This window comes from Hemiscyllium ocellatum, chromosome 2 (genome assembly GCF_020745735.1).
Source record: "Hemiscyllium ocellatum isolate sHemOce1 chromosome 2, sHemOce1.pat.X.cur, whole genome shotgun sequence".
Lineage (NCBI taxonomy): Eukaryota > Metazoa > Chordata > Chondrichthyes > Orectolobiformes > Hemiscylliidae > Hemiscyllium > Hemiscyllium ocellatum.
This window is the reverse complement of record NC_083402.1, coordinates 69,517,000-69,539,483: the sequence shown is the minus strand read 5'-3', so window position 1 is coordinate 69,539,483 and position 22,484 is coordinate 69,517,000. Positions and strand designations below refer to the sequence as shown.

General features: G+C 40.9%; 1 protein-coding gene across 1 annotated transcript in view; it reads right to left on the bottom strand.

Moving 5' to 3' along the window:
- LOC132823632 (aminopeptidase Q-like) overlaps positions 1-22,484 on the bottom strand; it is a 133,187-nt gene that overhangs the window by 6,344 nt on the left and 104,359 nt on the right. Inside the window, exons 14-17 of the mRNA XM_060837571.1 lie at positions 20,736-20,883; positions 11,677-11,771; positions 11,149-11,259; positions 4,568-4,729 (exon numbers count right to left, since the gene is read on the bottom strand). Coding sequence (XP_060693554.1) covers positions 4,568-4,729; positions 11,149-11,259; positions 11,677-11,771; positions 20,736-20,883 — 516 coding nt within the window. The remainder of the gene's footprint in view (positions 1-4,567; positions 4,730-11,148; positions 11,260-11,676; positions 11,772-20,735; positions 20,884-22,484) is intronic.

The following is a 22,484-nucleotide window of genomic DNA, read 5'->3' as shown; positions in this document are numbered from 1 at the left end:
GCTAGTAACCTGTATCTCAGTATTCTCCTTGACAACATTGTCGTTTTCTAGAGTGAATACTGATGAAAAATATTCATTAAGTGCTTCCCCTATCTCCTCTGACTCCACACACAATTTCCTTGATTGGTCCTAATCTTACTCTTGTCATTCTTTTATTCCTTAAATACCTATAGAAAGCCTTAAGGTTTACCCTGATTCTATCGTCAACAACTTCTCATGTCTCCCCCTGGCTCTTCTGAGCTCTCTCTTTTGGTGTTTCCTGGCTACCTTGTAACCCTCAAGCATCCTAACTGAACCTTCTCATCTCATCCTAACATAAGCCTTCTTCTTCCTCTTGACCAGAGCTTCCACTTCCTTCGTAAACCACGGCTCCCGCGCTCTCCAGCTTCCCCCTTGCCTGACAGGTACATACTTATCTAGGACACACAGGAGCTTTTCCTTGAATAAATTCCACATTTCTCATGTACCCATCCCCTGCAGTTTCCTTCCCCATCCTATACTTCCTAAATCTTGCCTAATTGCATCGTAATTGTCTTTCCCCCAGCTGTAACCCTTACCCAGTGGTATACACCTATCCCTTTCTATCACTAAAGTAAATATAACAGAATTGTGATCGCTATCACCAAAGTGCTCACCTACTTCCAAGTCTAACACCTGGCCGGGCTCATTGCCCAGTACCAAATCTAATGTGGCTTCGCCCGTTGTTGGCCTGTCTACATACTTGTCAGGAAGCCCTCCTGCACACACTGGATAAAAACTGACCCATCTATAGTACTCGTACTAAAGTGTTCCCAGTCAATATTTAGAAAGTTGAAGTTCCCCATGACAACTACCCTGTCTCTCTCACTCCTATCAAGAATCATCTTTGCTATCCTTTCCTCTACATTTCTGGAACTATTTGCAAGTCTATAGAAAACTCCCAACAGGGTGATCTCTCTTTTTCTGGTTCTAACCTGAGCCCATACTACCTCAGCTGACGAGTCCCCAAACATCCTTTCTACAATGCCACACACCCCCTCTTTTACCATCTTCTCTGTTCTTACTGAAACCAAGTAATTTGCAAATCTTTATGGGTCCCGTTCTTTTTTATGTCATTTCTCTTTTTCTTCAGTGTTCTGCTGCTTTGACCCTGACAGACTCTGTTACCAAAATGAGTTGTGCTCCATCTTCTGTACATGGGCTGTCTTGCAACTACACTTTGATCTCTCCCACATGCTTGAGTATTTTCGTCTGCCTTTCTTTGAAAGCACGGAGACTGATGGAACTTAGTTGAAGAACTGTATAGTTCTTTTGATGATTTTCTTTTGTGATACCATTATTGCTGATAGATTCAATAGATAATTACTCGCCACATAATTTAATTCTCCGTATATGCTGTCATGGAACACTAGGCAGTTATATCAGAATCAACCTGCCATGTTGAGTTACATTTACAGAGTAACTTACTTCCAGAATATTGGGATTCCCAAGACTACTTTTTAATTTTACTAAGTATGTGTATAAATATACATTTATATTAATTTGGGATAACATTGTAAATCTTTATAATTGATGCAAAACCAAACTAATTTGGAGTATGAATTGAAGATCGGACAAATGTTTGACAGACATTTGTAACTTCTACTACACAATGAAATGACCTGCCAAAAATTCTATCTTTTACATAGACAGAGGAACCTCAATTATCAGAATATCAATCATCCGAATTTCGAATTATCCGAAGAAGATCTCAAGGTTCTGATAAAAAATATTACATCAAAGAGGTGTTTCCAACACTGGTCACATCTTTTGTTTACAGTGCTTAAAAATGAACTCGCCTTCCGGAAATGTTGCCAAGAACAGTCCTGGATATCGATGGCAGCCCAGACAACATCTCCAAATGACTGACCGCCCACCCTTTCTCTCTCTCTCTCTCTCTCTCTCTCTCCCCACCCTTGCCCTGGAGTTCTACACAGGGGTGTACCCTAAACCCCTTCCCCAGATAATCTCTCCAACATTGGTCCTTTGTAGGGCAAAGGTGGAACTTGTCAAAAGGTTGCAGTAAAAAGTTGTGGGTGTGGCTGCGTGTGTGCGTGCGTGTGTGTGTGCGTGTGTGTGTGTGTGTGTGTGTATGTGTTTGTGTGTGCTATTTTGAGACTCCCCCCAAAGGCAGCAGCAGTCTGGTTTCCCCGATGGTGGGGAGGGGTTTTGTGGGGGCAGGACGGACTTGGGGATGATGAGGGGGCTTGGGGTCAGGGCAGACGGAGAGCAAGGCAGCTAGGCGGACAGGGGATTGGAGCGGGACGGGGGGGGGTGGATGGGTGGGCAGGGACTGGGTGGGGCCAGATGGGGGAGTGGGGGCACGTGCGTGGTGTGCTGCTGCCTAGTTTCCTGAACAGGGAGTGGACTTAAAAAGTGCTCACTGTGTCAATCCCATTGAACTGATGGGGGTAGAGGGGTATGGGAGGCTTCAGCAATGCTGCAAGCCCCTTACATACAAGCGAGTCTGCTCAGAAACAAACTCTGAGACAGAGAGAGGGAACAAGACAGGCAAAGCGAGGAACAAAGAAACTTCAGAGTCCCAGAAGAAAGGCATTGAATCAGTTACCTGAATAAACAATTATCTGAACAAAATACTGCCCACCCATCTCATTCGGATAATCAAGGTTCCTCTGTATTTATGTACTTGCTACTATCACAATGCTAAGATGTTTTTCAAGACTGTACTTTTGCCTTAGAAAAAGCAATTAAAATTAAATAGTATGCCTCTTTGCAATTGTCAACAAATGGCTGCCACAGAAGTTGAGTGATGAAATTTTTAGAAGAAAGGGTCACTGATGCTTTCTCTGCACAGATGCTGCCAGACCTGCTGAGTTTTTCCAGCAATTTCCAATTTGTAACTTTTCAAAGTCACATTATTTTCATAGATGCTATCATTGTGCTCAAAGCCAATGAACAAAGACTAGCATGAAACACCTGGTTCCCTGGACAATTAGCAAATGGGCAATTGCCACGTGCCTATGACACATGAATTCATAAACAAAGACAGAAATTCCTGGAGAAACTCAACAGGTATGGCACCATCTGTGGAGAGAAAGCAGACTTAACATTTTTGGTGCAGTGACCGTCTTCAGAATATTAATTCATGTTCTGTCATTTGTGACAATGCTGCCCTTTTAACAAGGTTATGCTGCTCTTGGCTTTTCTTTTAGAGAGGTCGTAAAAGCAGTGATTCTGAAAAGTCTAGGATTGAAGGGTTTTAGGGCCAGTTTGATTATAGCTAATAGATAGCGCCTCAGACAAAAGGCCTTCTAGTTTAAAAAAAATTGAAAAATGAAAGGTGAGTGGCCAGTTCTCCCAGCTCAACGTTTCTCTGGTTTTGTTTGATCTGGTCTGGTCTTCAGCAGTCTGGCTGTTCACTGAAACTTGTCAGTCAGGTTGAGGCTGCTGATCCAAGAAACAGCTACATGGAAGAGGGTGTTCCATGCTGCCATCTTTCTCTCTCCCATAGGACCCTGTGTTTGATTTTACCTTTTTTTTGTCAAGGTGTGTTTATGGGGATTGTTGCAGGAATTTGGAACAGCATCATTAAGTTGGGATAACCTGTTGGGTTTTCAGATAGTTTAAGTTATTTTATATCCAGTTATCTTTTGTTTGTGTTTCATTCAGTAATCTTGCACATGAATTCTGTTTGGTTTAAAACTAAGTGGTTGGGCTAGCCCAATCACTCCTGCAATATCCACTTGCACCTGTATAAAACAACAAACAGAGTTAGGGTCTGGGCTACTTTCTTGAAATGTTTTGAGGGGGTCTGGCCTGGTCCATAATACATTCCTTCCTGAGTTGAGATTGATCCAGCGTCTGATTGAAAATGGAGTAATTAAGTTGATTGTGTCCATACTGCCATCATAAAGGATTACTCAATAAACAAGGCTAACAGAATGGCTACCTGAATTGATAATGTGATTTAAAAAATAACATTATGAGATATAACTTTTGAAATAAGGTCACTATTGCCTGAAAAGGAGTTGGATTTAATGGGGCTGGATACAAGGGATACTATGTTCCTGGTGCTCCCACCTTAGCCGAAGGTTGAGGAGAAACATGCTTCTGTTCCCAGTGGTTCTCATCATGTAACATCTCCCAGTAGGCTCTGAAAGAAGCTTTCCTTTTATGACATGTCCAATGTTATAGGTAATGTTTCTAGGCTTCTCATACAGCATGTAAAATATTTGTAGCAGTGGGATGAGGCACTTAATTAATCATTAATTGCTCAGTTAAGATCTTCAATTGGCTCAAGGGTGGGCAGGTTCTTATGGCTGCCCAATCCAATGTAGAACTATAGAGGAGGCAGGGCTGCGCAGGTAGGCAGACAAACAACAGCTGGTGGATTTCAGGTGCTCTTCCCAGCAAATCCACCAGCAAGGAGCATATTAACCACTCCAATGATACTGGGAAGTGACAAAGGCAAATTATTACAATTCTCCAAAGATTTGCACAAGGAAGAAACATCCAAACTTTTTCAAATTTAATTATGTTAAGAAATCACACAGGGCTGTTCCATTGCTATACGCTGGAAAGCTAATACCTGGATAGAATCCATGGTTCTCGACTACATCCCATAGCAAACAGTAATACTTCATCATCTTGTGATGAATTCTGGTAAAGTGACCATGCAAAGTTCCATTCTTTTTCACTGCCAGCTTTAATGGCCTCGCAGTAAATATGGCGTCTAGCATAACTTGGAATTCTGAAAGAGAACAATGTGAAATATTTTCTTTTTTTTCAGTTGTTCATTTTCAAATTCTATAAAATTAACTTGTTATTTTGTGGTAGCATCCTGATGATTACACCTAGATTTCTAACATGTATCCTCTGACAGGTAAGGCTTCCTTGTAAAAATGCAATTCTTTGTTTTCTCAAATTCATAGAACTTACTTAAAGTTCAGCCAGTACTCCTTTTAGCATGAACTTCAGTATATTTAAGTGTTATGGATAATACAGGTTGTTCTCTGCTTTTTGCAGCATCGAACGGCAGGTGCTGGGCGGAAGTGAAGTCGGAGCGCAAAGCCGGTCGGGAAGGTAAGTGATTGTTATTTGAGTGGGTGTGTTCTCGACCCCAGGTCCTACAAAGTAGGGCCTCCCTCCCACCCTCCTCCTCTAACCTAAATTAAAAGTCCACAGACTTGCTCCAAAAAGAGGGTCCAAGGAAGTACCTGTGGATTGAAGAGTGAGGCTTTAGCTTAGGAGTCTTTGACAAGGAAGTAGAGTGAGGTGATTACGCCACAGTTGAAGAGGGTGAAGACACGACTGCCAAGCTGGTTCAGTGTGCTATGTGCTTGATGTGGGAGGTCAATGACTCTGGTGTGTCTGGCCTGTATAAGTGTGGAAAGTGTGTGCACGTTCAGCTACTGACAGAGCATATTGCAGAACTGATGAAAGAACTCGAGGACCTTGGGCTCATCCGAGAGAATGAGATCTTTCTGGACAAGACCTTCAGCAAGATTATTACACTGACCATATCAGAAGAGAGCAGACGATGAGGAAGGCAGAGAGGAGACAGGTGCAAGAGACCCCGGGGGAAGTACCTGTCAGGAACAAGTTGAATCTTTTGGAAACAGTAGAGACAGATGACACTGCCAGTCCATGAGGCGGCCAGGTCTGTCAATCAAAACTTGGCGTGGAGGCAGTGTGGAAGAGTCGGACATCGCACAGAGCCGTGGTAATAGGGTACTCCATAGTGAGAGGAACTGACCGGGGTTTTTGTAGCAGCAGGCGGTACTTAAGGATGGTGTGTTGCCTTCCTGGTGCCAGGGTTAAAGACATCATAGACAGAGTGCAGGAAATCCTCAAGGATGAAGGTGAAGAACCAGAGGTGGTAGTACATGTCAGCACAAATGATGTCGGGAAGAAGAGGAGGAACATACTACAGCGGGACTTCGGGGAATTAGGAAGAAGGCTTAAAAGCAGGATGTCCAAGATGGTTATCTATGGTTTGCTTCCAGTTCCTTGGGCTGGTGAGGCCAGAAACAGGGAGATAATGAACTTGAATGTGTGGCTGTGGAACTGGTGCAGGAAGCAAGGATTTAAATTCTTGGATCACTGGGGTATGTTTTGTGGTAAGCATAAATTATACAAGAGAGACGGTTTGCACCTTAATAGGTTGGGGACCAGCATTCTGGCAGGCAGGTTTGCTACTGCAACACAGCTGTGTTTAAACTAAGTACTGGGGAGAGGGGACAAACTGGATGTTTAAGAAGGAAATTGGATGATACTAAGCTGGCAGGGTGAAATGTTAGGAGATTACAGGGTAACCTGGACAGGTTAGGTGAGTGGTCAGATGCATGGCAGATGCAGTTTAACGTGAATAAATGTATGGTTATCCACTTTGGTGACAAGAACAGGAAGGCAGATTACTACCTAAATGGAATCAATTTAGGTAAAGGGGCAGTACAAAGAGATCTGGGTGTTCTTGTACATCAGTCAATGAAGGTAAGCACGCAGGTACAGCAGGTAGTGAAGAAGGCTAATAGCATGCTGGCCTTCATAACAAGAGGGATTGAGTATCGAAGCAAAGAGGTTCTTCTGCAGATTTAAAGGGCCCTGGTGAAACCATACTTGGAGTATTGTGTGCAGTTCTGGTCTCCAAATTTGAGGAAAGACATTCTGGCTATTGAGGGAGTGCAGCGTAGGTTCACGAGGTCAATTCCTGGAATGGCAGGACTACCTTACACTGAAAGACTGGAGTGACTGGGCTTGTATACCTTTGAGGTTAGAAGACTGAGAGGGGATCTGATTGAGACGTACAAGATTATTAAAGGATTGGACACTCTGGAGTCAGGAAACATGTTTCCGCTGATGGGTGAGTGCCGAACCAGAGGATATTTCTTAAAAATACGGGGTAGACCATTTAGGACAGAGATGAGGAGAAACTTCTTCACCCAGAGAGTGGTGGCTGTGTGGAATGCTCTGCCCCAGAGAGCAGTGGAGGCCCAGTCTCTGGATTCATTTAAGAAAGAGTAGGGTAGAGCTCTCAAGGATAGTGGAATCAAGGGTTGTGGAGGTAAGGCAGGAACAGAATACTGATTAGGAATGATCAGCCATGATCATATTGAATGGCGGTGCAGGCTCGAAGGGCAGAATGGCCTACTCCTGCACCTACTGTCTATTGTCTATTGTCTACTGTTCTGCTATACTGCGTATTTTGTTAGCGCGAATTGGCCATAACGCAATTGGCGATTTGTGGACGTTGTTTGGATACTGAATGGATGTAGCGGTCTTTGACAGCAGAATTTTCTATAGCGGTTTTCCATAGTGGGATTTTCTGTAGCGTGAGGTTGCAGAGGAACACAACTATCACATTATAGTAGAATAATCTGTAGTGGGTTCAATGAAATGATAATGAAGAAAATAATTCCAACAACTATGTTTTGAAAACACTTAAGCTTTTTGTTTAAAATTATTCTTATATTTTAGGTCATGAATTACTCTTTTACTTGATAAAGTGTGAAACTAGACATGCAAAAATATTTTTGTTTAAAATACTTCCATTCACAGTAAGCTCTAATATATTTCAAAATCAAGTATTCCCATGTTATATTAAATGTAGATCAGTAGCCTCACTTCTCTGCAGCAAATGTAACACCTTCATAACTTTAAAAGAGCATTTTCTGGCCTTTTCACTTCAATCATCATTTACTTAATAATACAAAATGTGAACCTGTCTGAAGAGAGAAACAAATTGTTGAAGGTTTTTGTCTTGCATTTTTCAGGACAATTTCAAGAATGTAAATTCCAAACATTTGTAATGATTTATACCACAGAAGAAAGAGGCGCTGATTGGTTACCAAATTGACTGTGATTGGCCAAGGCATAGCCATGTAGAAAGCAACAGGGCTTCCAAACTTATAGGCAATTCAAAAAAGAGCAAAGCTTGAACATATTCCTTTTGTTTGCAGAGAACAGGTCCCTGTGTATGAATGTATATCATTTCTATGAAGTGTAAGTAAGCTGCAAATATGAGCTCAAATGTTTATCTGAAATTGGTTGTTTGTGTAACTATTGGTGCACTCTGTTGAACACTGTCTGTACTTCATCTGTCAGCCAATTATTGGGAAGTATGTTACACAGAGGAAAGGGTTCTTGTTGGTTGAAAAATTGATGTCGTCGCTGAAGTGTTGAAATTGAGAAAGCAACGATGACTGTAAGTTGGCCAAACTCCTAGGTATTGAAAAGGGTAAAAGGCTTAAATATATTCATTTTTTCACAGAAACTAGTTTCCTTTGATTTTTTTAAATTAATATATTGTTTTGAACTGATGATGTATCTAGTTAGTGGAAAGTATAAGTTGTGCAGCTGCAGCATAACAACAGAGTGAAATGGTTGTGCTGAACTTTTCATTCATAATTTTTGAGATGCTTGGTTCTTTCAGAATAATGTGAGATAGATCAGGCACATTTTATACCTAAATGAGGTAGCCTGTGGTCCATTTCAATTGTGAATGATATTGACTGGTGACAGTGTTTTTGTTTTTAGCATAGAGAAGCCATTTGTGGATTTCTGAATTACCCCAGATCAAGGAAAGGGAGTCTATTGGATTGCTTCATCGTTGAATCGAATTGGAGAATGATATAGACCATATTAAAATCTGCCAGCCAATATACCTCTATGCTCTGTAAGACTGCCCATAGCAACAATCTTGTAAATAAGGGCTTAGCTGTTCATTCAGCTTATATGCTTGATACAGAAATCAAGTGCTTTAAAGCTATCCTGTCATTAAGTGGCTGTCCTAATCAGATTATGCACTGCCTATGGACCACAGGGCATCACTTCTCGATCTGAAAAGTGTCCAACCTATCTTAAATTATCCAGGAAAGGCAAAGTATCTCAAAAATTGGAATGACAAGTGCAGCAACTCATTTCACACTGTCCATGCTGTGGCTACGTGAGTGGCATGTTTTTAGGAGCAGAAGGCTGCCATCAGTTCAAACAGAAGTTCTGCGAACTGAACGACATTGCGGATGAATTTCAGTGCCAGTGTGTAGGCAGATATGTGATCGAAGCTAACAGCATGTTCCTTTGCTTATTCACCATTGGCAATGTACAGATAATACTGCTTTGTTTGCAAAAACCCAAAACATGCCAACTGTTGGATGTAATTATACAATTTTGCAACATCTTCTGAAAACTCCTGAGTGCACTAAAATCTATATTACTATGCATTTAAGAATCAGTTGAGCTTGTAATGAGTTGAGCTTGTAATGTGGCTCATTTATGATCACTAAATATAACATACACTCATATAAAAGAAACTGATCTCAGCAAGCATAATGAATAATGTTTGAATAAGTAGTTTAGGTCTCAAAGATATATTCCAGTAAGGATTCTAAACAAACAATAAAATAAACTATGGTTTGTCAAAAAAATTAAGGATAATATCAGGGTCATACAGCATGGAAACAGACCCTTCAGTCCAATCAGTCCATACCAACTATAATCCTAAACTAAATTAGTCCCACCTGCCTACATTTATCCCTCCAAAATTTCTTATTCATGTACTGGTCTAAATGTATTTTAAATGTTGTAACTTCCTCCAAATCCACCACTTCCTCTGGTAGTTCATTCCAAACACAAACCACTCTCTGTGTAAAAGCTTTGCCCCTCATCTTTTTAAAATATTTCTCCTTTCATCTTAAAAATATGCCACCTTGTCTTGAAATCCCCCACCCTAGGGAAAAGGCACCTGCCATTCAACTTATATATACCCTTCATTATTTTATAAACCTGCATAAAGTCAACCCTCAACCTTCTACTCTACAGTGAAAAATGTCCCAGCCTATCCAGCCTCTCCTTATAACTCAAACCCTCCATTCCTGGGAAATTTCTTTTGAATCCTCTCCAGCTTTAACAGGGCAACTGTAACTGGGCACAGTACTCCAGAAGAGACCTCACCAATGTCCTATACAACCTTAACATGATGTCCCCAACTTTTATACTCAAAGTTCTGAGCAAAGAAGGCAAGCATGCTAAATGCCTACACAACCACACTATCTATGGGTGATGCAAACTTCAAAGAATTATGTGCTTGAACCCATTGGTCTCTCCATTCTAGAACACCATCCAAGGCCCTAGTTCTAATTGATTTGTCCTGCCTTTGTCTGTTTTACCAAAATGCAATACCTCACATTTATTCAAATTAAACTCAATCTGCCACTCTTCAGCTCATCGGCCCAATTGATCAAGATCTCTTTGTAATCTTAGATAAATCTTCACTGTCCATTATACCACTAATTTGGGTGTCATCTGCAAACTTACTAAGTCTTGTAAAATCTTTGAATTACATGGGAGCTTAAGAAACCTATAAGTCCTGTTGCTTTCTCCTTGTCAACACCTTGGCCACTGAGTCAACTTGCCAACCAGTCTGCTTCCTTTTCTCCTCTGAGATAAATTTATCTGATTGTTTGAAATTTCACATCCTTATGTTTGAAGAGTGAAAGAACAAATAGTTTTAGCAACATGACTCACTTTTTAGCAATATTTCATTATCCTAAAGTTACATTGACAATGAATGCAGTGGAATGTTTGTTGCTTAAGTAAAGTCAATGGAGCTAATAGAGTCCCACATGGAAAGCCAAAATATTTTCCAGCCTTGACCATGAATGAGGCCATACTGTATACTCTTAGGTCATTATGGAGAGCATATCAAATATTTTTGACGAAGAGCTTTTGCCCAAAATGCCAATTTTCTTCTCCTTGGATGCTGCCTGACCTGCCAGCTTTTCCAGCACCACACTCTTGACACTAATCTCCAGCATCTACAGTACTCACTTTCACCTATATCAAATATACCACTTGAGCTTGTCCTACCTCAGAATTACTTTGAAGACTTACTGCCAATGACCCTGTGCCAATTCTACTGTTCTTCTGGTGGTTCCCAAATACAGAAGAAACAGCAGCAGTAAAGGGAAAATTTTCTTCCATGTGTTCCCTTCCCCTTCTCCCTCATTTGTATTTTATCATATCTAATGGGTTAGGGTGACCAACATGGTGGTGAATTGGAAAGAAATTAAGCGCAGGCAGGAATATGGCAGTATTCTGATTTTGTCCCTTTTTTGTTGCTATTTTGAAAATAATATTTTAATGACTCTTTTGTAATTTCACAAGACTTACGTATTGTTAGCTGGATTACTCATCAGTTGTGAATAAAGATCTGTTGCTCGATCCATCAAGTCCTTTAGATCAAGTAGATACAGTTTATTAAGAGTTTTGAGGAATATTGTTCTGGATGGCAAAGTAGGTGAAAACAAGTCAGTAACATTTATGTATGGAGACATCATGTTAGAACAGAAAAAATATTTAGTTAATCTTACATTAACAAGTATTTATTAAAAAAATTAATGAGTTGCTTGCAACATTTAAGATATATGGCAAATTCTTATTTCAGGTTTCTACCCCTAGGATGCTGACTTGCTTTTATGGGAAAAGGGTGGGAAAAGTGGACATGAGGATTGTCAGATCAGTCATAAGCCTTTTGAGTGGCAGAGCAGGCTCACAGGGTTGAATGGCCGACTCCTGGTCGTATTTCTTATGGTCTCATGGTCAGACTTGAATGGGTAGCAAATTAACTGTATACCTGGTGTAAAATAAGTACACGCAAAATTAGTTCATTGTTAATAGACAGAAAATTGTAATACTTACTTTTCAACTCTGCTATTATGAATATTATTGAAATCTTCATTCATCAATTTCATTTGATGATAATAAAATGGAACAATTCGACTGAAAATGTATTTCTAGAAACAACAAATAAGTAAATTAAACTTCAAAATAAGGATATTGATACAAGTTATTTATTAATTAGTAATTTCAATCTAGTAAATCCAATGGAAATCCAATGCAAATAAGTTAACATAACACTGACTTCATGTAAACAGGCTAAACACAGACATATACACAAACAAACGACAGCAAATGTTGGAAGTCTAAAATGAAAGCAGAAAATGCTGGAAATACTCAGCTGACCAAGAAGCATATATCAAGAGAGAAACTGAATGGATGGTCAAAATTGTGTGTGAAGGCAGTGGGTCCATCCAAGAGAGATGGGGATTTAAGGCATAAATTCAGGGAGCTAGGGTGGAAGCTAAGTGCTATGACAAACAGGGTTATTACCTCTCATTTGTTACCCATCCCACGTGCTTGCGAGGTGAGGAATAGGGAGACATAGGAGTTGAACACGTGGCTACAGGGATGGTGCAGGAGGGAGGCTTTTGGATTCCTAGATAATTGGGGTTCTTTCTGGGGTAGGTGGAACCTCTACAAACAGGAGGAGTCCCAATATGCTGGAGGGGGAATTTACCAATGCTCTTCGGTGGGTTAACTAATTCAGCAGTGGGTGGGAACCTAAACTGTAGTTTGAGTATTGAGGAGGTTGAGAGTAGGGAGGTCCAAAATAAGGTTTCAGTGTCGCAAGAGGGCACCAGCAAGCAAAACATTAGTTTGAAGTGTGTCTATTTCAATGCCAGGAGTAAGGTGGGTGAACTGCAGCAAGGATTGATACCTGGGATTTCGATGTTGTGGCCATTTCAAAGACATGTAAAGCAGGGACAGGAATTGTTGTTGCAAGTTCTGGGATTTAAATGTTTCAGTAAGCACAGACAAGATGGTAAAAGAGGTGGTGCTGTAGCATTGTTAGTCAAGGACAGTATTACAGCTGCAGAAAGGACGTTTGAGGACACCCTGTTAGGAGGTTTTTATAGGCCTCCGAATAGTTCCAGATATGTAGAGGAAGGAATAGCAAAGATGATTCTCGATAAGAGCGAGAGTGTCAGGGTAGTTGTTATGGGGGACTTTAACTGCCCAAATATTGACTGGGAAAACTATAGTTCAAGTATTTTACAGGGGTCAGTTTTTGTCCATTGTGTACAGGAGGATTTTCTGACACAGTATGTAGACAGGCCAACAAGGGGTGAGGCCACATTAGATTTGGTACTGGGTAATGAACCTGGCCAGGTGTTAGATTTGGAGGTAGGTGAGCATTTTGGTGATTGTAACCACAATTCGGTTATGTTTACTTTAGCGATGGAAAGGGATAGGTATACTCCAGAGGGCAAGAGCTACAAGGGAAAGACAATTATGATGTGATTAAACAAGATTTAGGATGCATATGATGGGGAAGGAAACTGCAGGGGATTGGCATAATTGAAACGTGGAGTTTATTCAAGGAACAGCTACTGAGTGTCCTTGATAAGTATGTAGCTGTCAGACAACGAGGAAGTTGTTGAGCGCAGGAACCGTGTTTTACTGAGGAAGTTGAATCTCTTGTCAAAAGGAAGGAGTAGGTTTATGTTAGGATGAGATGTGAAGGCTCAGTTAGGGCAATTGAGAGTTACAAGGTAGGCAGGAAAGACCTAAAGAGAGAGCTAGGATGAGCGAGGACAGGACATGAGAAGTCGTTGGCAGATAGTATCAGGAAAAAACCTGAGGCTTTCTATAGGTATAGAAGGGATAAAAGAATGACTAGAATAAGATTTGGGCCAATCAAGGCCAGCAGTGGGAAGTTGTGCGTGGAGTCAGAAGAGATAGGGGAAGTGTGAAATGACCATTTTTCATCAGTATTCACACTGGAAAAAGACAATGCTGTCAAGGAGAATACTGAGAAACAGGCTAATAGACTAGATAGGATTGAGGTTCACAAGGGGGAGGTGTTAGAAATACTGGAAAGTGTGAAAATAGATAAAACCCTTGGGCCAGATGGGATTTATCCTAGGATGTTTTGGGAAGGCAGGGAGGAGATTGCTGAGCCCTTGGCTTTGATCTTTATGTCATCATTGTCTACAGGAATAGCTCCAGAAGACTGGTGGATTGCCAATGTTGTCCTCTTGTTTAAGAAGGGGATGAGAGACAACCCTGGTAATTATAAACCAGTGAGCCTTACTTTGGTTGTAGGTAAAATGTTGAAAAGGTTATAAGAGATAGGACTGGCAGCTTAATGTTCCAGGATACAAATGCTACAGGAAGGATAGAAAGGGAGGCAGAAAGGAGGGGGAGTGGCATTTTTGATAAGGGATAGCATTACAGCTGTGCTGAGGGAGAATATTCCCAGAAATATATCCAGGGAAATTATTTGGGTGGAACTGAGAAATAAGAAAGGATGATCACCTTATTGGGATTGTATTATAGACCCCCTAATCGTCAGAGGGAAATTGAGAAACAAACTTGTAAGGATATCTCAGCTATCTGTAAGAATGATAGGGTAGTTATGGTAGGGGATTTTAACTTTCCAAACATTGACTGGGACTGCCATAGTGTTAAAGGTTTAGATGGAGAGGAATTTCTTAAGTACGTACAAGACAATTTTCTGATTCAGTATGTGGATGTACCTACTAGAAAAGATGCAAAACTTGACCTACTCTTGGGAAATAAGGCAGGGCAGGTGACTGAGGTGTCAGTGGGGGAGCACTTTGGGGCCAGCGACCATAATTCTATTCATTTTAAAATAGTGATGGAAAAGGATAGACCAGATCTAAAAGTTGAAGTTCTAAATTGGAGAAAGGCCAATTTTGACGGTATTAGGCAAGAACTTTCAAAAGCTGATTGGAGGCAGATGTTCGCAGGTAAAGGGACGGCTGGAAAATGGGAAGACTTCAGAAATGAGATAAAAAGAATCCAGAGAAAGTATATTCCTGTCAGGGTGAAAGGGAAGGCTGGTAGGTATAGGGAATGCTGGATGACTAAAGAAATTGAGGGTTTGGTTAAGAAAAAGAAGGAAGCATATGTCAGGTATAGACAGGATAGATCGAGTGAATCGTTAGAAGAGTATAAAGGAAGTAGGAGTATACTCAAGAGGGAAATCAGGAGGGCAAAAAGGGGACATGAGATAGCGTTGGAAAATAGAATTAAGGAGAATCTAAAGGGTTTTTACAAAAGGGTAACTAGGGAGAGAATAGGGCCCCTCAAAGATCAGCAAGGCATCCTTTGTGTGGAGCCACAGAAAATGGGGGAGATACTAAATGAATATTTTGCATCAGTATTTACTGTGGAAAATCATATGGAAGATATAGACTGTAGGGAAATAGATGGTGACATCTTGCAAAATGTCCAGATTACAGAGGAGGAAGTGCTGGATGTCTTGAAATGGTTAAAGGTGGATAAATCCCCAGGACCTGATCAGGTCAACCCAAGAACTCTGTGGGAAGCTAGAGAAGTGATTGCTGGGCCTCTTGCTGAGATATTTGGATCATCGATAGTCACAGGTGAGGTGCCGGAAGACTGGAGGTTGGCAAACGTGGGGCCACTGTTTAAGAAGGGTGGTAAAGACAAGCCAGGGAACTATAGGCTGGCGTGAGCCCGACCTCAGTGGTAGGCAAGTTGCTGGAAGGAATCCTAAAGGACAGGATGTACATGTATTTGGAAAGGCAAGGATTGATTAGGGATAGTCAATATGACTTTGTGCATGGGAAATCATGTCTCACAAACTTGATTGAGTTTTTTGAAGAAGTAACAAAGACGATTGATGAGGGCAGAGCAGTAGATGTGATCTATATGGACTTCAGTCAGGCGTTCGACAAGGTTCCCCATGAAAGACTGATTAGCAAGGTTAGATCTCATGGAATAAAGGGAGAACTAGCCATTTGGATACAGAACTGGCTCAAAAGTAGAAGACAGAGGGTGGTGGTGGCGGGTTGTTTTTCAGACTGGCGGCCTGTGACCAGTGGAGTGCCACAAGGATCGGTGTTGGGTCCTCTACGTTTTATCATTTACATAAATGATTTGGATGCGAGCATAAGTGGTACAGTTAGTAAGTTTGCAGATGATACCAAAATTGGAGGTGTAGTGCACATAAGGATGGGTTGGTAAATTTTAGACACCAAGATTGGTGGAGTTGTTGATTGTGCCAAAGGATGTTGTAGGTTACAGAGTCAGAGAGTCATAGAGATGCCCAGCATAGAAACAGACCCTTTGGCCCAACCCATCCATGCCGACCAGATATCCCAACCCAAGCTAGTCCCACCTGCCAGCACCCAGTCCATATCCCTCCAAACCCTTCCTATTCATATACCCATCCAAATGCCTTTTAAATGTTTCAATTCTACCAGTCTCCATCACATCCTCTGGCAGCTCATTCCATACACGCACCACACTCTACGTGAAAAAGTTGCCCCTTAGGCCCCTTTTATATCTTTCCCCTCTCACCCTAAACCTGTGCCCTCTAGTTCTGGACTCCACAATCCCAGGGAAAAGACTTTGTCTATTTACCCTATCCATGCCCCTCATAATTTTATAAACTTCTATAAGGTCACCCCTCAGCCTCCGACGTTCCAGGGAAAACAGCCCCATATCTGTTTAGCCTCTCCCCATAGCTCAAATCCTCCAACCCTGGCAACATTCTTGTAAATCTTTTCTGAACCCTTTCAAGTTTCACAACATCTTTCCGATAGGAAGGAGACCAGAATTGCACACAATATTTCAACAGTGGCCTAACCAATGTCCTGTACAGCCGCAACATGATGTCCCATCTCCTGTACTTAATATTCTGACCAATAAAAGAAAGCATACCAAATGCCTTCTTCACTATCCTATCTACCTGTGAGTCCACTTTCAAGGAGCTATGAACCTGTACTACAAGCTCTCTTTGTTCAGTAACATTCCCAAGGACCTTATCATTAAGTGTATAAGTCCTGTTAAAATTTGCTTTCCCAAAATGCAGCACCTCGCATTTATCTGTATTAAAATCCATCTGCCACTTCTCAGCCCATTAGCCCGTTTAGTCAAGATCCTGTTGTAATTTGAGGTAACCTTCTTCACTGTCCATACACCTCCAGTTTTGGTGTCATCTACAAACTTACTGTCTGTACCTCTTATGCTCACTTCCAATCATTTATGTAAATGATAAAAAGTAGAGGGCCCAGCACCGATCCCTGTGGCACTCCACTGGTCACAGGCCTCCAGTCTGAAAAACAACTCTCCACTACAGGACATAGATAAGCTGCAGAGCTGGGCTGCGAGATGGCAAATGGTGTGTAATGCAGAAAAGTGTAAGGTGATCTACTTTGGGAGGAGTAACAGGAATGCAGAGTACTGTGTGAATGGTAAGGTTCTTGGCAGTGTAGAAGAGCAGAGAGATCTTGGTGTCCATGTACATAGATACCTCAAAGTTGCCACTCAGGTTGATAGGGCTTTAAGAAGGCATATAGTGTATTAGCTTCTATTAGTAGAGGGATCGAGTTTAGGAACCATGAGGTCATGCTGCAGCTGTACAAAACTCTGGTGTGGCCACACTTGGAGTTTTGCATGCAGTTCTGGTCACCGCATTATAGGGAGGATGAGAAAGCTCTGGAAAGTGCTCCGAGGAGACTTATTAGAATGTTGCCTGGTATGGAGGGAAGGTTTTACAAGGAAGGTTTGAGGGACTTGAGGCTGTCTTTGTTAGAGAGAAGAAGGTTGAGAGGTGATTTAATTGAGACATATACGATAATTAGAGTGTTAGATTGGGTGGACAGTGAGAGCCTTTTTCCAAGGATTGTGATGGAAAGCATGAGGGGGCATAGCTTCATATTGAGGGATGACAGATATAGGACAAATGTGAGAGGTAGTTTCTTTACTCAGAGAGTAGTAGGGGGATGGAATGCTCTGCCTTCAATAATTGTAGACTCGCTAACTTTATAGGCATTTAAATGGTCATTGACTAGGCATATGGACAAGAATGCAATAGTGTAGGCTGGATGGGCTTCAAATTGGTTTCACAGGGCGGTGCAACATCGAGAGCGAACTGCACTGTTTTGTTCTATGTTCTATGTTCTAGCTGTTCATGAAGCCAGCACAGCATTTTATATTATCAGGCAATTAATTCCGAAGGTCATGACTTCTGACCCTCAGAGAAGGTTGTCATATTTCATTCGCAGGAGTGCCACTGGAATGACTGGCTACTGTTGGGACAGTCATTGGTCCTCAACAAGTAACAGCAGTGAACATCAAATGACTAGACAAATGGGTTGACTTTACTGGGAAATTAGGAAATCTTTGGTCATGTAGGTGTGCAAAAATTGGGAGGCTAAGCTGGATGGATAAGTTGTTAGAGGAGGCCTCTCGACTGGCAAAGGGTGTGTGAACAAGAGGATTCCAGCCTATATCCACAGCCAGGATATCAGGATTTACTTGGCTGACTCCATAAATGATATAGGTATGGCTTGCCACTGGTAAAATACAAACAGTAGATGGAGAATGTTATTAAGTGGCTATTAATTGCCTACTTTAAGGGCCTTATTTGGCAATGATGGGCAGACTGCCTGATAAATATTCTGCCACCAGTAAAATGCCAGCAGTCGTAGGGAGAAGATGGGCACAGTTTCTCTCTCGTGCCGTCAGAATGTACGTACTCCACCTTCAGCCTACTCCAAGGGAAGGGGGGGGACACTTAAGATTCTGGCCCATCTTTCAGATCAATGACATTTTGAAATTGGGTCACCAATCTAAAATGATAATTATCTTTCCCTCTTCAGAGGTGCTGCTAATAACAGACTTATTGCTCTGGAATTGAACTCTGCCCATCGCTGCTTATTTATCTGGGTCGTCATCTAACTCGCAACATTCCTACTTGATCCATGACACTGCCCTTCTCCACCCTTCATGCATTGGCATCGGCAAACCACCAGCCTTAACATGTTATCCTTCCTCAAAACAAGTCCTGCATCACTTCAACTGTTCAGAACTTCACTTTATAGCTCAGGGACACTTATGGTATGCATAGTTCTGCCAGGTCACTTTCTACATAATGACTCATAGGGATCTCATGTATCTGCACAGGCTGCATCATATGTCTCCGAACGACATTTCTTAGATACCCACACACATTGGAGTCTGTCAGCTTCTATGGTTTTCACTGCTTCATTGTGAAGAGAGAGTGACAGCCAGCTTGTCATAATGGGGAGCATCGAACAGTCATGGGAGTGGAAATGTTAGTGTATAGCTGCATGTATGTGAAGAAATTGGCCATGTCTGAAAGTCACAGGGAACTACTTACCAGTATTAAATAATAAATGATAAGTCACTAGTAAATCTTTGGTGGAACAGTCATGTGTGTGATTATAAGAATTAGCATATGCTAATATGGTGAGAGATTATATTCATTTAAGGCAGGTTAACCATATTAACACTAGATAAGAGACATTATTATCATCTGAGAGATAGTAACTAAGTCTATGCTATCATCAGTGTAACTGGCTAACAACTAACAACACACAAACTACCTTATACTCCCTAGCACGTCAGAGATAGTCATTTACATTTCAGTGAGTGTAGCTATTCCAATGTAACTGATTAAACCCTTTCAGGGCAATTGCCTACACAGTGTTATGACTGGATGAATTGTTACAATTTATGAAGCTTGAACTCAGTTCAAACCAACCTATCTCCAGTGTTAATGGGCAGTTAATCCCTCACAGGAAGTGGATCAACTATTTAAATATTTGAATAAGGCTGGACTCAAATGCCCCTTGGGCTGCCCTCTCAGGGTCTTAAAAGAAAATTCATCCTCTGACCCTCCATTAGCCTGCTAATTACATGTTAATTGAATATCTAATTGTACATGAGTAGAGGGCATAAAGCGTGGGGACACATTTGTAATCCAATGTTGTAACAGACTGAAACTGTCATTGTTGGTTTTGGAGGCTCATGTTTGTGTGTGTTTCTACACAAAGAAGCTTTTAAAGTGTGCAAAGTATGCCTGATGACATAGAGAATGACACCTCTTCTGTGTTTTCCAGGAGCAGTTGCAATCCCCATTACTTGCTACTGTGACCCCCACTATTCCGTGTCTGGATGGAAGTCAAGTTTGTCACTCATCTGACTACCAGAAAAAAACCGGGAGGTAAACCTCCAAACATCTGGGGAAGACTTGAAGTTCTGGATTCTCTGAGAGAATCTCAGCTCCCATCCCTGCCCACGCAGTGCGTCCCTATCCAGATTGGGTGAATTGTTTAATAAAGCAAACCATGTTTATTCATTAGCATTTAGTCTTTGTCCAATTTGATATTGAATTTAGACCCAATAGAAGTGATAATCTGCTGAAAGGCAGTTCCTCTGTCCATTTCTCTATGTTTTGTGGTCTTATGCTGTTTTATGACAGAAGCCTCCTGTTTTCAACTTAATGTTGACTAATATTATCATTCTCTTTCTCCCTCTTTGTCTACATCTTTGAAAACTTCCTTTAAATGTTACCTTCAAAAAGTTTTCACACTTTAGATATTGGCCAATGTAAACTTGATACATATTTCGAACATATTCATGAATGATCTCCCTACCCCCTTCCCACCCCGCCCTCCCCCACCGCTCCCCCCCACCCCCGCCAGCCCCACCAGCATTGTGAGAATTTCTTAATTGGTTTTATATTCTCTCTGACTGGCTCACTTTATCATTCTCCAAAAAGAAATTCAGACCATTAATTTCTTTGGATGTTCACTTTTCTGAGGGTCTATTTTTCAATCCTGACAACAAGACATTCCAAGTGACATTCTTGATCATCTTTTGAGGAGCAGTTCTTTGGATCCAGTGCAGTCACATAAAATTTTGGTGGCAGTACACAACACAAGTCATTGCTCAGCTTTCCTGTAACACCTCTCCAGCTTTCATTTCCATTAAATACAGAAGTTAAAATCATCCCTAATTAAAGGATTAAGTTATTGAGCACAACTACAAACAGACTATTTAATTAAAACATTATATTGTTGGTTGTAAAAATAGAATGTAAGGACATTTAGTACCTTGTAAAGCCCAAATGTATAGGTGGTCCTTATTACTTTTTCAAGTCTGCTGAAGTAATGAAAAGCTGCATACCATACATCATTATCCTGTTCCTTAGCGAGATAAGTAGTTGTACTGAGGGCAGTTCTGATGTTAATATTTCCAATCCTGTTATGCAGCAAAAAATACAAAATAACTTCGACCAAAATGATTTCAGCAACATTTCTGCTTAAGAAAAATATAAATTTTAATATTAAGGATTTTGTTGAGCCTCCTGTTCATCATTTATTTGACTGGTAGGGATTATTCTGCATTCCCTAGCAGTGGCCAAACTATAGTCCACCTGCCTGATAGACACTGAGTTCTGCTGGAATAATGACAAGATCAGGGGGTCTGAGTTACTGGTAGTCCTTATCCACATTAGTAACATCAACAACTTTCATTAACTAAAACTATTTACAGTGGGTCGTAAGAGAGGACATCTGATGTTCTAATGATGTTACTTACACACCAGCCCACAAGCTGCTATTAGGACAAATGTAGTTAGACTTTTACTCCATATCTCCTGATGTTCAGTCTTCCCACAAATATGTATTAACATTTACATCCAGCTGCTTAATCTCCAGCGGTGTTCTTGGATTTCTTGATGTATATGCTCCCTTTTGATTTCCTTGAAAGGTGAACACATTGGTTCCTGTTCTGTGACACATTCAAAAACTTGAATGTAACTGCAGTGAGGCTCAATCAAAAGTCAACTCTCCATCAGGAAGACAATGAAATGAAATTTGTATTTTTGACTTCTTCTGCATTCTATCCTTTTATTTTGTTAACTTGTGGAAAATAGGCCTGCATTTATTGCCTATCTCTAATTACCCCAAGGGGCTGCAGCTGGTAAGTAGGCCAGATCAAATAAAGATTTCTTTTACTAAAGGACATCCATTAACCAGATTTTTAAAAATAAGTGACAGTGGCTATATACTTGTCATTAGATTAACTTTTATTTGAGTATTTTTTAAAATTAAATTCAAATTTAACCATTTGCCATGATGGCATTCAAACCCATGGATCCAGACCATCAGTCTGGTGTTCTGGATTGCTAGTCTAATGACATTATCTTTGCGATATTGCCTCCCTTGGGAAATGTTAAAGCGTCAATTGAAAAAAGCGCAATACTTCCTGCTTACATGAACAGTTCCATAGCTATGTCATCACTGCTGCTGTGACAATGAAAGAACCATTCACTACAATCTCCAAGGGTGAAATTGGTTTACAAAAGAACAACAAAGAGCATTCTGGAGACATAGATTATGTTCCTACTACTCCTAGAGTAGGAATTTCTCTCTTCGTAGGTTGTGACATCATCTCCACACTTGCTTTAGCTCAATGTTGTTTCTGTGTAAGACATCTTGAGAAATCCTTCAAAACATAGGAGTGCACCATTACCTTCAATAGTATAAACATTTGTACCAGGATGTATATGAATTTCCTGCTTTGTATTCTGGTCTGCAAATTTAACAGAATACTGATCAATAGCAGGATATTCAGAGTCTGTCACCTGCCCACTTGTTTTAATCTTATTTGAAGTTTGGACTGGCTAAATGTTGAAGACTTATGTTTTGAACTCCTTTCATTTTTTTTCCAATTCCTCCTTCAAAAGATCGTAATCATTTTGAGGTTGATCACTGCAATTAACAAACATTTGCTTTTCAAAGGCAATCTTCATCAAGTGAACCCTAGCATCGATATTCTCCTTCTTTACTTTTTTTTCA